A 14,402-nucleotide genomic window follows, 5' to 3' on the forward strand; every position below is an offset into this window, starting at 1 on the left:
GTCAGTGTAATTAGCCACCATTCTGGGTTTTGTCAAAAACCTTTTTTCTTATCCCCTAAAATGTATTCCGTCATATATTGCGATGGGGACCATCATTCGGATGTCTTTATTACATCTTAGCAACAGAATTTGTCTTTTGGTGCGAAAATTAATTTGGCAGCTAAGGTTCAGAGACAGGGAGTAATATCTCAGTATTATCTTTCCAATCATACTGAAAATTGTTCAGGGGGAAGACGAGTAATAATGGTGGTAATGGTTATTCATCTACCTCTTCAACCTCACTGCACTCACCTGTAGGACTACATGTAAGTTGTATGAATTGTCATTAGTGGAGAAATTCATACTGTGATTTCAGCTGTGTACTGTAGTTAATATTATTATCACTTCTGGAGGGCTTTTTCATTAAATAGATGAAGGCATGTTACAGGCAATACAGATGTATTAATTTAGTGGTTAACAGCGAACTTGAAGCTTTTCCCCCCTTTGTTCGAGGCAACATTCAGATAAAGGAAAACTCCAGAAAAGCAGAGTGCATCAAAAACATTGTTAGATGAATAGTAAGAAAAGGGGTTTGGGATGTAAGAGCACAGTAATCATACTTGGTGGCATTTTGTGTGCTTGGCGAAGCTGATACGATCATGGTGATGATGTTTTATCTCCCACCATACTTCATTTAGTTTAACTCATCTTGGAGGTTTGACTAATGTTTGACTATCTCAAAGATGTCATTAGAAGGTATTTTCAGGCTGAATCATCAGCACAATGCTCCACAATTTTCTTCACGAGCACTTGCGAGCTGTAATACTTAGCTCCATCAGCCTAATTGGGAGCCTACATGCCACCTGTGGATATCACTAAAGGGTACTGTTAAATGTGGGAGTCATTATTACTCACACCTGTTCCTCATGGTTGTGCCAGTTACATTGAGCCTTGCATTTAGAGCGTATGAATTGTGCAAGCAGACATTTTGACGAGCAGGAAAAACACAGGCGGGACTGATAACATTAATAATGGCTGCAGTCTATTTAGAAATGCCAGTGGCACTGTATGTGTGCAGGCTTACTGGCATGGCTTACCTCGTAAGAACTGAGCCGTCATTAGTTGGTTGATTAATTTCATTAATTACGCCTGTGCTTCACCTGCTATGTCAATTGAAAATGTCTGACACGAAAAGGGTATTTTTCCATGTTAAAAAAAGCACGGTGTATCTTAGCATTTGTATGGTCTGAATCCCTGTTTTTAATTACCATAATTAAGATACAGACAGTTAAATTGTCCTGCTGTTTGAACTGGATATAGACTGACATTATGCATCAGCCCTGCTGTGAATGATCCCCATTCATTTTCATCGCCCAAGTCTTCAGTGTATCTTTTATCTGTTCTGCATCCTCAGTGTTCAGTGATACAGAACTCCCTTTGTCAGTTGTATTTATATCGAATCAAACGCTGGGCTCTCATTTTCAAGCCAGTTAGCTGGAGGCACCAAAAATTCAGCCAGAGATGCTGTTTTATATCATATGGTCAACCAAGCATAGGCCACCCATTTTGCACCCACTCTCTTATCATGAAAGCTACACTTGTTAGCAGTGTTTGAGAACTCACTTTCATTTTCCTCTATTGATTCATGAACCTTAGTTGGAATTCTAATGGGCTTTTTTTCTTTTGCCAATTTGCAACATTAGCAGGATACATATTTTATGTCCTGTTGTCACTAAATTAAAAATATGTTTTAAAAGGAAATTAAATTAATACTTTCAGTGATCAGGTCTCAGACTTCATTGAAATGGCATGACTCATTGGACTAAAAGGCTTAAAGGCCACAAGAGGAAAAGAAGATGTCTGCTCTCTGGTGCCATACAACTGGAAATCAGGTGGGGCGGCATCAGTCTGACTGCCTCCAAGAAAACAACTTCAGACCAAATTGAATCAGACAGTATTAGGTGAAATAGATACTGTATGTCCACTAGAGTGAAGTTTTATTCTGCTGGCAAGAATTACATTTCCAGTTTGGGTTTCTGCGATATGAAATAAAAGCTCAAACTTCAGAAGCAATGTCAGGAGATTGAACTAAAAATGTAAAAACTTCAAAGCAGGAATTACGATCTGTCTGAAACGGGCTCGTGAAGGAATATCGTAACAGGGTTCTAATACATTAAGCATATTCGTGAAGCCTGTGTTTCCTCAACAGAGTAGGATCTCACATCCAAGGCTATAAATGTACTAATCACTGCGGTTATTTCTTTAGCCCTTGTCTGAATCAGTAAGGAATGGCTGCTTAAATGCTACGGGGATCAAGTTAGCATGTAGCATTTGTGTTGCTCCTTGTTTCCGTCTAGTTCCACACACTGGGGTGATGCCGGCGTAAATTAGTTGACATGTTTGAAGTATTCCCAATGATGTAACTTACTGTTGTGTAGCAGATGTGACACACTGTTGTTGTTTCACACCACTTCCCCAGATCGTCCTCATAGTTCACAGCAAAACCAAAGTGGCTTCCAACACCAGACCTGTAGGTTATCGGAGGATCTTCTATTTCTGGTGTGGTAATGGTGTTACTAACCACATTGCAATGAGCTAGCTTAGTGTGCATCCCAGTGTGTCTCACTGGAGTAGAATGGTTAGATAGCATGTTGCCTGTTGCGCCGTGTGGGCTGCCTTGTTGAGCACTGACAACATTATATTAAACACAATTTAAGCTGTATGTTTGATTTTCCAAATGTAACAGGATAGTTTAACCTATTGTTTGGTTTGGAATGTGTACAAAACCGAAAGCCTTGTACCAAACAGTTCATACATGAACATGTATTGCTACACCCCTAGTACCTGTGCTCCCTTATGCTAGAAATGCTGTCTGATGGCTGGAGATGTTCAATGAACTGTAAAGGAAATGGTGTGGGCGACGTTACTTTCCAGTACAAACTCTGTCTGAACTGCATTGAAAGTTTACTCTACTGTTTACTTAAATGTGTACTGTATGAAATGTTTACATCAAAGTGAAGTGCTCACCTCAAAATCTGATAAACTGTTCTCGACCTGAGAGGAGATTGTGACTTTGCAAAGGTTTTGTGTGCACTTCTCTCAACTAAAGCCAGAAATATTGCACTTTAGTTTCTCCTTAGCAGGTGGAATCACCTCCTCGATTTCAGGTCAAACTGAGTGCAAAAGTAGAGGCTTAAAAACAATACTGGTGCCTTACAAAATTGTAGTCAATGGGACCCAAGCTCCTGTTGCCCATGAAAATATGTGTAGAGCAAGGGGCTGATCAACACTGTTAGACAGAAGGGAAAAAGACGGTCTTTGTTCTCATCCTGTGGCTCTACCATGACACACCACCATCTTATAGAACATATATTTCATAAAAAGTTGAATTTTTGATTGTTCTAATGTGCCTTATGCAAGCAAATTTCCCCAAATAGGGCAAAGAAGTGATTCACTGTGTTTCCCAGGACAAAACGTTCCTGTGTTTTCCTGTGGAAACCGCTGCATTTGATTCAGCCAGTTGGTAAATGGCAATGGAAGCATCAGGCATACTTGGCCTCATGGGTCACTGCTTTAGATTTCATTGCCCTAGTAAAAGACACAAGTGGCCACAGTGGATTTCCACATCCTGCGTATCATAATTCCCCATTACAGTCAAGTACATTGGAGCCGTGCATTGAGGGCGGTGTATAGGTCAACCATGTTAACTGCTTGGTGCGTGTATGGGGGGTATACACAGGGCACTGAGACATAAAGTCCTGGGAAAGTCTGTACTTCTTTTATGATCCATAACTGAGCAAATGAAGTGCATTTACGTGGCACCTGTTTTGAGCAGGCATCACAAAGTTCGTCACAATAAAAGACCAAAGCAACAGACTTAACCCTGCTGTGTCGGGTCTGTGATTTGTAGCATTGATCACTGTATGTAGTAAACAAGCCAGACACAGTGGAACCACTAATGGCTCACAGAAATCCATAAAAGCTGTGTTTGCAATATGTTTACCTTCATTAAAAAGATCTGATTTTATACTTTGTCATGCGGATGTCCCTCTGACACACACGCCAGCTACTGCACATGTACACAACCTGCTGTCTTTCTTTAAATCAATGGTGCATAATGAAACACACAGTCAGTGGCACATGGTGCAGACACACACGGCCAGGAGAATGAGCTAAATACAGTTAAATATTTGAGGGAATCAGTAGGTGTTGTAAGCCTGGCATCAGTCACAACTAAATAATGTTTGATATTCCCCCCAAATTATTTGCCTAACCCAGATGTAATCTGAATTTAAATCCCATATGCCTCATAATATTGAAGTATGTTGATACTTATGGTGTTGGTACAGATGTCAACTGTAGAGATGTAAATATACGGCCAGTTTTAATCTCAATGAAATGAATAGCACCATGTGGAGAGCAAACCGATGCTGTGCCTCACTCTGTGCCATTCTGAAGGCTTTTTAAATACAGTAGGTCAAAATATGGAGACCCTTTTATTTTATTTCAAGCATGTTACTTCCCACATATGACAGAGATTACATTATATTCATTATTTTCTAAGCAGATAAACACAGAGTTTGTAGGAGAATGGGTTGTTGAGGTGCCGGCTTTGGCTGTAGCCTAGCATAGCAGGAGACCTACTTATTCAGTGAAACAGATAATATCCAGTCCCTCTGCATCTGTCATAGCTTAAATTCTAGGTATATTACTGAGGGCCTGGGTCTCTGCAGGGATACGGCATTGGCAATGACTCGCACTGAAGCCGCTTGATGTATTCACACATCAACCAAACTGTTTAAGTTGAATTTAATTTCAAAGCACTAATGTGTTTTGAATTAGATTTAGCTCTGAAAATATGTCCCTTAAGTACAGTCAAGTACAACATTTGATAGGTGATGCATTTACTCCTAGATCCCAGACGTTGTAGCTGGTTTTGAAAGTATATATCTCAATCTGGTCCTCTTTTAGTTATTTCCTGCTTTAGAAAAAAACATACCAAAGTCAGATTTCACAGCATATTATTCACATAAAGCATAGGCATGTCTGTGTGCAAATCCCTTAGGTAAAGTCATAGACAGGGTAGCACAATGTTAACCTAGCCTGCATAAATCCCCATTATTTGTGACGTCAGACTTGCACTGCACTATATGATGGCTATACTGACACTTCCCACACTGCACCCCCACCCCTCATCAGTAGGATTAAGTTTTAAAAAATGCTCCCTCACTGGTGCAAAGTCCGGCCATGAGCCATGCACCCCCACAAAAATAGAGCTCTTTGTGTTATTTCTCCGTCCCTGTGCTCTCTTGGCATATTAACGCTTCTGTTTTTCAGACACGTCTGGTGCTTGTTTGTGGATCAACATTTTTCTTTTCTTTGCTGTTGTTTGTGTAGCCACCAATATCTTTGCCAAGACTCTTGGACTCCATTGTTGTGTGAGAAAAGACAGGAAAGCTCATTATCGACAATGCCTTCAGTTTCAAGTTGTTTTTGTTTTTTTTGACATAGTAGCTTGTAGATAAGAAGCCACCAGGGTTGCAGAGTAAGAAGGTGGCAGTATATAAGAATTCAGCTCACTTGTAGGGGAGATTGGCGGCACAGAATGGCAATGTCTCCACTCATGAAGCCTGCATTGTCTCAGTTCTGGCTCCTCTTTTTATGAGATATTGCTGAGTCAGTGTTGGGTCTCTGAGGCTTTCTGAACTGTATGTTGAGCTCAGTTTTGCTTGATTGTGCACTCTGTTTGATCCCTGGTGCCTTCCAAACGCGTCCACACATCTTCCATCCCAAACCACCATTACCACCCCGAAAAGTTGTTTATAAATAGATTTCACACTGAGCACCACTGGGTTGGAAATTAATTCTGGTCAGGGTAGAATCTGCCAGAGTCTCTCTAATACACATACACAGTGCTGCCTGCTGAGATCCTATAACCGTTTTATACAAGCACACCCAGTCAAATTGGTTTCATTATTAGTATTCTTTGTTTCTTTTGGTTTCTTTCTTTGGTTTCTCTTTCATTGTTTTTTTTTCTTTGTTTTTTCTGTCTTTCTTTCTTGGTCCGTCCATTATGTATCATCAGACGAATTTAGATGCCTAATTTTTTTGTGATCCTTTGCAGGTGGTCTATTACTAAGACTGTACTTAAAATAGCTTCACTTATATAATATTTTGTCATCTCTTAACTATACTTGACACTATACTCAGTGTTGTGACAAAGTATGGCAAAATATTGCATTTAATTTTAGTAATTTGCAGGTCTGGAGATAAGATAGTATGTAAAAAACAATATTTGTGTTTCCAGACTATTGCCCCCATTCTGTTTTCCAAAATATAAAGTTAAGAATTTCTAAAACCAAATTTATCATCAAGGCAGAGTGTTTTTCGTGGTGTTTGGAGCAGGCAGCCGGCGCAACCAAAATGTCTACCACTGTGCGAGAGTGCACAAGAGCAAGCTTGATCTTGTTATTTTTACTTGATCTTGTAAAGCACTTTGTAACTGTGTTTTGAAATGTGCTATACAAATAAAGTTTATTATTATCATTATTATTATTATTATTATTATTATTATTATTATTATTATTATCTTGTCAAAAGCAAGGCAAGAAATATGGCGCCCAATTGAACGCACATTCCTATGCAGAGGTGCCTACCAAATCCAGACATCTGTGACCAAATTTCAATCAGGAGAGACAGTAGACTGAAGTAAAGATACTATTTTACACAGAATATGAGTGTACAGATTAACAGGTGATTTGTGCTGATAAAGATTTACCAGAAGTCTTTGCCACTTGGACACCAGAGAGAGATATTTTGTGATCGAGGGACATCTTAGTGGCAGCAGGATGGAGTCCAGACACTGGTGGTGGCTGATGACTCTGAGGCTGATGAGGCGTATGAGGCTGATGAATCTGTAAAGACTGGGTGGTGATAGGGAGGTGGAGGGCGCAAGAAAGAGCCACAGCAGAGAAAGAATCATGTTTAAAATGAGGAGCAGTAGGATGATGGACTGACAGAGAAGGTGTGTTGCTGTGCTGTTGGCTTGTTGTGAAGCTGAAGAACAAATGATGCCTCAATTGACCTACCCAGACAATGACACCTAGAGATAGTGAGTGAGCATTCGTGCAAGAGGTGAAGAAGAGGGTGACAAAGAATGGCAGGGTGAGAAAGAAAACTAACAGCCTGAGCATGAAAAGTATTGCCCTCCTGACTGAACTTGCCTGAGCCAAAAAAAATGCAGCAATGTCTTTGAATTGCATAGAATGAACATTGTTTATGATTATGTAGTGATGTAGTTTTCAGAAAGTAAATGGACAATCTTTTCTGCATTCACTGTTGCTTCCATGGACACAGTAAATAAACAAATGTCATGAAATTAAATTATTAATAAACTCATTATTGGTTCTTATTCATGATAGAGACTAAAAAATACGGGAGGAACAATAATAGAATATTAATCCTAAAGGTAAGGCAAAATGATACAAGTGTGGGTTGCACTGGTTAGTTTACTTCCTCTATGGGCAGAAATGTTTGTCCAACTTTCTGCGTAGGAGTTTGGACTGAATGGCCACAATGGCTAAATGCAAGTTTTCCAGGGGTGGTTTCAACACTCCCAAATTTAAACCCTGGTTGGCTAAGGATTCCAAAGAGGAAAAAAAAGCTTGATGCAAACGTTGTGTAAAACAGTTCGACATCTCGAACATGGGGAACGCAACAATTGTAAGCCATATGCAAGGACAAAAGAACCAGAGTCACAGCGTTTTTGGCCCAACTCAACATAAAAAATCTACCAAGAAGTCTTGTGTAGGAAACCCGTAGACCGTATCTCAATATGGCTTCCTTCCAATTATCATACTTTCAGTTCTCACCCTGGCTTTATCAAAAAAAGTAGTATTTTACTACTTTACTTACAGCATTGTAGTATTTTATGGTTCATTGTTTATTGAAGTGGACATGTTTGTGTGGATCTGTGCTCCCTCCAGCTTTTTAGATGCACTCTGCCCCTGCTAATATTCCAGTCATGGTGCTGTGCTGCTACTGCCTTTGGCCCCTTTAGCTAACTATAAAGCACTGACATGTGCATTGAGCCATCCAATCTGTCTGTCTTCCAGGAAGTAGCTCTAACTGCGTGGTGTGGAGTTGAACAAATGATGAGTGGATGACTGGGAATACACCATTATTCCATTTCCTGCCACAGTATCAATATAAATGGATCAATGCACCGCTAATCCTCTGCTATTTTAGAATGCTAGAAAGGTAATCAGGAGTTCAGGACAATACTGCGTCTTCTACTCAGGCTGAAAGCTTTTTATTCCAAATGAAGACTTTCCACACAATAACCATAGGCTACAGAAAGCCTAGAGCTATACATATATATATACATATATATATGCATATATGTGTGTGTGTTGGGGGGTGTGTGTGTGTGTGTGTGTGTGTGTGTGTGTGTGTTTGTGTGCTTTGTTTGTATTCTTTGTAGTCACAGTGTAAGTTTTTTGCCTCCATTTTTCTATTTCCAGCCAGGAAGTATGACAGTGGAGAATATCTTAACATCACCGGCATCACAAGGGACCAGGCTGGAGACTACGAATGCAGCGCTTTAAATGACATCGCCTCTCCTGACACCAAAGCAGTAAAAGTCACAGTCAACTGTAAGTATATCTCTTTCTTCTTCCTTGCTTCCCTTCTTTTTTCCGCGCCGGCCTCGCAGACACATGAAAGACACCGGGGCAGTCTTCAATGATACCAGTGTCATGTCCCTGACGGTGCACTTCAAGAAAGTACACCTTCCAGAAGTTTGAAAAAGTAGAAAGCCGGAGCTTGAAGTTTCTTAATATTTAATGTGAGAATTCCCTTTTTGTCTGTGCATGTAGGTGATTAATTCACACTAAGGAAAGGTCTGACTGTTCTAAGCACTATTCCATTATGCAGGTAATGAGTCTTTCAAAAGAGTGAGGAGACAGTAATGAGGAGCCAGGGCATTAATGAATGATACTGGGCTTTAGCTGTCGTGGTCACATGGAAATCACCACTCGTAAGTATGAGCAGGAATGGGTGCTTGACAATTATTGCCATTCCCTCTCCTTTTAAAAGTGCTCCTTTGCTTTACTGTTATTCATGGAGGTTTCTGCGTAGATGCCCTGTGCTAAATCTCACTTTTGGCAAAGCTTATCAGGCAGTCGGCTGGAGAGACAGAGGGGAGAGGAAGAGTGAAAGAAAAAAACACACCTCCTGGCCCAGTTACTGAGTCATATCCTGAAAGCTAATCATGCAAGTTTTAGGAAATGGAGTTATTTTATTTCATACAAAGTATTGATGATTTAACTATCCTTTTTTGGACTTTGAGCCCGATAATAATTTCACTATATTTCCACCTCTCTGAGTTAAGACAGCTTTCATTTTGCCTTTGTTAGAAAACCAAGTTTGTAGTCATTATTTCTGTGTAATGCCTGCCTCTAATGAGTTGGGTCTGAGTGGAGTTTTAGATGCCAGTTATTTATAGCTCTACTGAGACACAGGTTCAAGGATAAAAAGTGCTTTGACAACTGGGAGTGTCGTTTTGCTACAGAACAAAGGAGATATTCACAATGATTGATAAGGCATGTCATAGTCAGACGCCGTATTTTAAAGCCAGGCAGCGGGGTTATGTGGGTTTACTATCCAAACTGAGTGAATTGATTAAGAAGACTTTCCTTTGCTGTCAGGCAAAGTCACCACAGCCTGAGCACCGGAGCGGTACTTTGGGTGGGAGTATGCTGTAGTTTGTCAAGTGTTGAGGCAGTATTTGCCCGCTGCCCAGAGTTATCAGAAGCTGACAGAGCTACAGAGCTGTTCCTGTCATTGACCAGTTACTTATTCTTTATTACTGACGTGTACTGCAGAGGAGAATTGTGCGGATATCTTTTGTCGACTCCTTTAATAATTTTTCAATGGCATGTTATAAATTGGCTTATGAAAACTGTTTATGGAGTCTGTTTAGTATTATATTTTATATAATCCTTTACGTATAGCAGAGATTCAGTTGCTGGAGAATGTCTCTTATACAAAGGAGGTAACAGTATAGGCTATAAACTCACACACATTACTTCTGCCTTCTGGACTGAGAAATTGAGGTTCTGTATCTCACCCAGTCTAATTGTAACACATCAGTGGCCTTTCTTGGAAATGCTATGGATTATAATATAGAAAATAAAGACTCTTTTTTTTAATATCAAAAGCGCAGTAGGATCCTGAGTGAATACACTAAAGGGACACTTTAACAGTCGATGTCCATTGGAAACCATTATCTCCAAAGTGTTTCTTTTCAGGAAGTAAAACAGCCTGTTGCAAGATCTATGAAAATACATCTCTGAGATAATCCAATGGGGTTTTTAAAGGATTTCATGAACCTGAGGGGTAGGAGTAATATAACCCATGGAGTAGCATGTAAATCATTATCATTAAAGATAATATCAGGCAGACAGTTGAGATGAATCTCCAGTGGACATGAGATCTCTTCATGTAGCAGCTCTCACATCTACCATGTCGTCCTGACAAGTCTTTATTCAAAACCTGTCTGCAGTAATTAGTTTAAAAAGCCTGTGTCTCCACATAGTGTAAAAAGCCAGAGCTCCCTCCCACTTAATTCATAAATGTTTCATCATCATTCTTGACGTCCTGCTTGAGCTATGGCCAACATGAAAACTCCATAGTCAGACTTTTCTGTCCTCACGAACACCTCACACATGAAAGGTGCTGTGTTTTATTGCTGCTGCTTAGCATTTGAAGTGCTGCACAACAGTGAGACCTGCATAAACAAAACATGTCGCTGACATTAAAGCAGCACAAAGCAACTTCGGTTGTCAAGACCTTCAAATGGCATGGAGAGGCAGCTGTTTGAAAAATCTTAACTTCAGTACCCTGTGTCATGTTGCTTTAAATAGTCAGTGTTTCAGCTCTCAAAATATTTTGTAAGCATGTTTCGTGATGCCTGTATTTTTCCATGAAAGTTGCGTCATCCCTTCTTCGTGGCGACTTGTGACATGTGCTCATTTACAAAGATAAGGGGCAGAATAAATGAATTAAAGTTGTCCACTGGAGCGGCTGATATGGCCACAGCAGGGAGAGCCAGGGCCAGCTGGTGGCCACTCTTCACTGCCTCCTCTCCACCCCGGTGCAATTCTCCCTCTGTGAAGGAAAAAGAGAGGCATTTGGACTATATCCCAATCCACTGTATCATCCATGCTCTCCTATCACACATCAAGCTATATTCATCACGCGCCCAGGAGCAGGGGGTATTGATGAGGGCTCAGTATGCCAAACACTGAATTAAGATAAAGACGTTAGCTGACACAGAAACTCAAACAAGAGAGGATAATTACACAGCAAGAAGCGAGAAATGAACGTTATTAAAAACATCACACTGTATGGGCACGTGCTCATACAGCTGTTTAACTCGGCTGACAAAATCAGCCACTGAACTTCGTAAAGGTTCTCCTGGGAGATTCTGCAGGTGTCACTTTTACTGTCAGTGAAATGCGCCGTCTGACAGATTTTTAGGTAAATAACCTTTTAAAATTACCACAGAGAATGATGAAAGAGGGTGATACTATTTTTCTTCCAAAGATTCAGATTTGTCCAACATTAGATTGTGTAAGAGGTTATCAGGACGTACACTGACCTCATCAGAGTATCAGCACTGCTCCTCTCAGAGTATCCTTTTTCATGGCAGTTAAATTAAATTAAGTCATAAACATCAATCAGTCATGCCTGCACTATTTCTCTTTTATCGCTCTAATAAGACAGCAAAGGAATGAGTGACACTGACATTTCATGGGTTAACAGTCTAATTAAATACATGTCCAAACAATTTCTCTCTGCTTTCAAAACAATTCCTTTTTTTCAAGCGAAGAGTATAGTTGACCTCTGGGCTAATTGCAGATTAGGGCCACTAATTAAAATAAGCACACCAAAGTAATGAAAACAAAATTAAGCTCTAGCATGTTTGGAGTTTTAATAACACCAGGCCTTCTATAATACTAAGCCTGCCATTTGGCTTTCTATGATATGATGAGTTAGAGGCAGAAGGTCTGCGGCGTTGTCATTGTGCCGCTATTTCCAAGTGTTAAGTCCAGTACATGTAACCTCTGTTTGAATTTCTACCATGCTCAAAAGACTACATTGATCACACAGCGTTAATTAAATGCCTGGCCCTGCCTTTGTCTCCTGCCTTTATACTTCCGGTGATGAATGAATGACGACTGGATACGTTTATGAGCTAAACCTGAATGATGGCAGTCATCCAGAGGGTGATGCTGGAATGAGATTGGCTGAAAAGCCCCGCTTGGCGAAAGGATATTTCAGCAGTGATTTTACCTGATGAAATTTGATCTCTGACCTACTTTTCAAATTTACATATTCATCTTCACTGCAGGTGGGTTCGGTTATTGGCTGAAATTCTCACTGCACAGTGTGACTCAAAGGCATAAATATCACATCTAGGTGCCTGAGTCAGAGGGATGAATGAGAAGGAAACAACCATGGAAAACCTCCGCCTGAGATAAAAAGCGTGCGTTTGATTAATTAATGAAGCCACCTTGTTGTAGAATGAAGGCGTCCTTTACTAACTACATGCACATAAAACAATAATAAAAACCTGATTCTTTCTCAAGCTGAGAAATCAGAAGGCGTCTGACCTTCAGTGTTGTTAAGACGGAGAGAGCTGCCTGCTCCTGCTCCTAATTGAATGAGTGACACCACAGAGTTTGAGCATCATAACGCAAGATGGGATTTGACAGTTTGCACAAACTTTAGTCACACGTGGAAAGTACACAGACAACCAACTGTCTTGTCGTGCTACATTTTATTTGCTCGTCACTGTTTCAGATGCTTCAAAGCCAAAGCTAAAGCCGTTCGTAACTGCGCCAGATGTTCTGATCGTCTCTTCATCTCTCGTCCTGTAATAATAGCAAAGCTGCCACAAGTCAATTTGAGGAAAATAAATGTGTAAAGAAGACAGATAAGTCGAAGCCATGTTAGCACCACAGATGTTTGAATTATTGAGGCAGAGTAGGAAGAGCCTGATTTTTGGGGGGAAGCTGTCTCTATTTTATCTATGTTGATGCAAAATGTTTTTTATATGAAGCCACTGGTTATGTAACAGCCGCATTTCGACCATTAGAGCAGAATATTAATGGCATGGTCTTTATCACACATCTGGAACTTTAATTGGGTACCTCTGACACGCCAGATTCAACTTTGTTTTGTTTTGTTTTTCTCTCTCGCACTCTTTCCTCAGAGAGTCTGTATGATCTCGTCCCTTCCTATCTCGATGTAAGGTTCAGGTTTGAACCGGCGCAGGCGGCTCTCCCTCTTCAATATCACTTGTTTTCCTTCATGGCAAGGTTTCACTTGCTTTGCAGAGTGAAGCTTTGCCCTGTGTGCTTCCGAGTTTGCCAGCCATTTGTACGCCTCCTTCCTCCTCCTGTACCCTGCAGCTGTGAATTCTGCTCACATATCCACCATGGCCATATTTATAAAAAGAAGAGCACCTCACTTTTTCCTCCTGCTTACAGTAATTGGCCAACAAAACTGTGATCATTTTTAATTAATTAAGACCATGCACATTAGAAGTGCTGTCAGCAATTACAGCCATATTATTGATAGATTTTGGGTAATTGAAATGCAGGGGCATACTGTGAACACTTCACATTCTTTACATCACCTTGTCTTCTGTTTGCTCCAGCCCGGCCTCTCCCTCTAAAGCTCCCATCATCTGGGCCTGTTTGGAATTCAAGCCCTGCCCTGTAAGATACACCCACAACATGCCCCTCTCACTCCCCTGACAGAGTTGTTCTGGGGAGTCATGACCATCTCAGATAAATAAGAGGCTAAAACTGTTTACTTGTGGTCAGGAGACACATCTCCATGACCCCCCCAGTATTACAATGTCTAGTCCTGACAAGAAAGTAAACAACTATTAGTGGAGTGTGAGCATGTTTGCACTGTATTAGCATTTCTTATTAAGAGTCATTACACAGCGTAACATCTGCATAGGTCTACACAGCATTTACATTGGTATGTAGTACGTATTGTGTGTGCGCGTGAGTGTGTGTGTGTCCAGATGTGCCTCAGTGCGGTGTTTGGATAGATCAAAAGTAGAGTAAATCTTGATCCACAGTTCAATGAAATCTATTATTGGGAGTGTTTTAACATCGGGCTCAGAGTCTCAGCTGAGCATTTGTCGACAGTTTGCAATATCCATTGAAATACTGTGGCTTACAATTCAAAAGAGAAGGCTTCCTAGAATTGGATTCTGATCCAATCCTAAGTAGAGTTAAAGCCAGTACCCTCGAGCTGTTTGGATGTAAATCCATCTCTCTACATCTCTCCAAAGCTCTCGTCTTGATTGCTATTTGGATTCCTTGCTGCACGCGGGGCAT

The 14,402-nt window shown here is 40.5% G+C and overlaps 1 protein-coding gene across 2 annotated transcripts in view; it reads left to right on the top strand.

Annotated features, from left to right (window-relative positions):
* negr1 (neuronal growth regulator 1) overlaps positions 1-14,402 on the top strand; it is a 179,023-nt gene that overhangs the window by 98,632 nt on the left and 65,989 nt on the right. For both annotated transcript variants that reach the window (XM_033621702.2, XM_033621701.2), the window contains exon 4: positions 8,502-8,633. In XM_033621702.2, coding sequence (XP_033477593.1) covers positions 8,502-8,633 — 132 coding nt within the window. The remainder of the gene's footprint in view (positions 1-8,501; positions 8,634-14,402) is intronic.

The sequence above is a fragment of the Epinephelus lanceolatus genome, chromosome 6 (genome assembly GCF_041903045.1).
Source record: "Epinephelus lanceolatus isolate andai-2023 chromosome 6, ASM4190304v1, whole genome shotgun sequence".
In the NCBI taxonomy this organism is placed as follows: Eukaryota; Metazoa; Chordata; class Actinopteri; order Perciformes; family Serranidae; genus Epinephelus; species Epinephelus lanceolatus.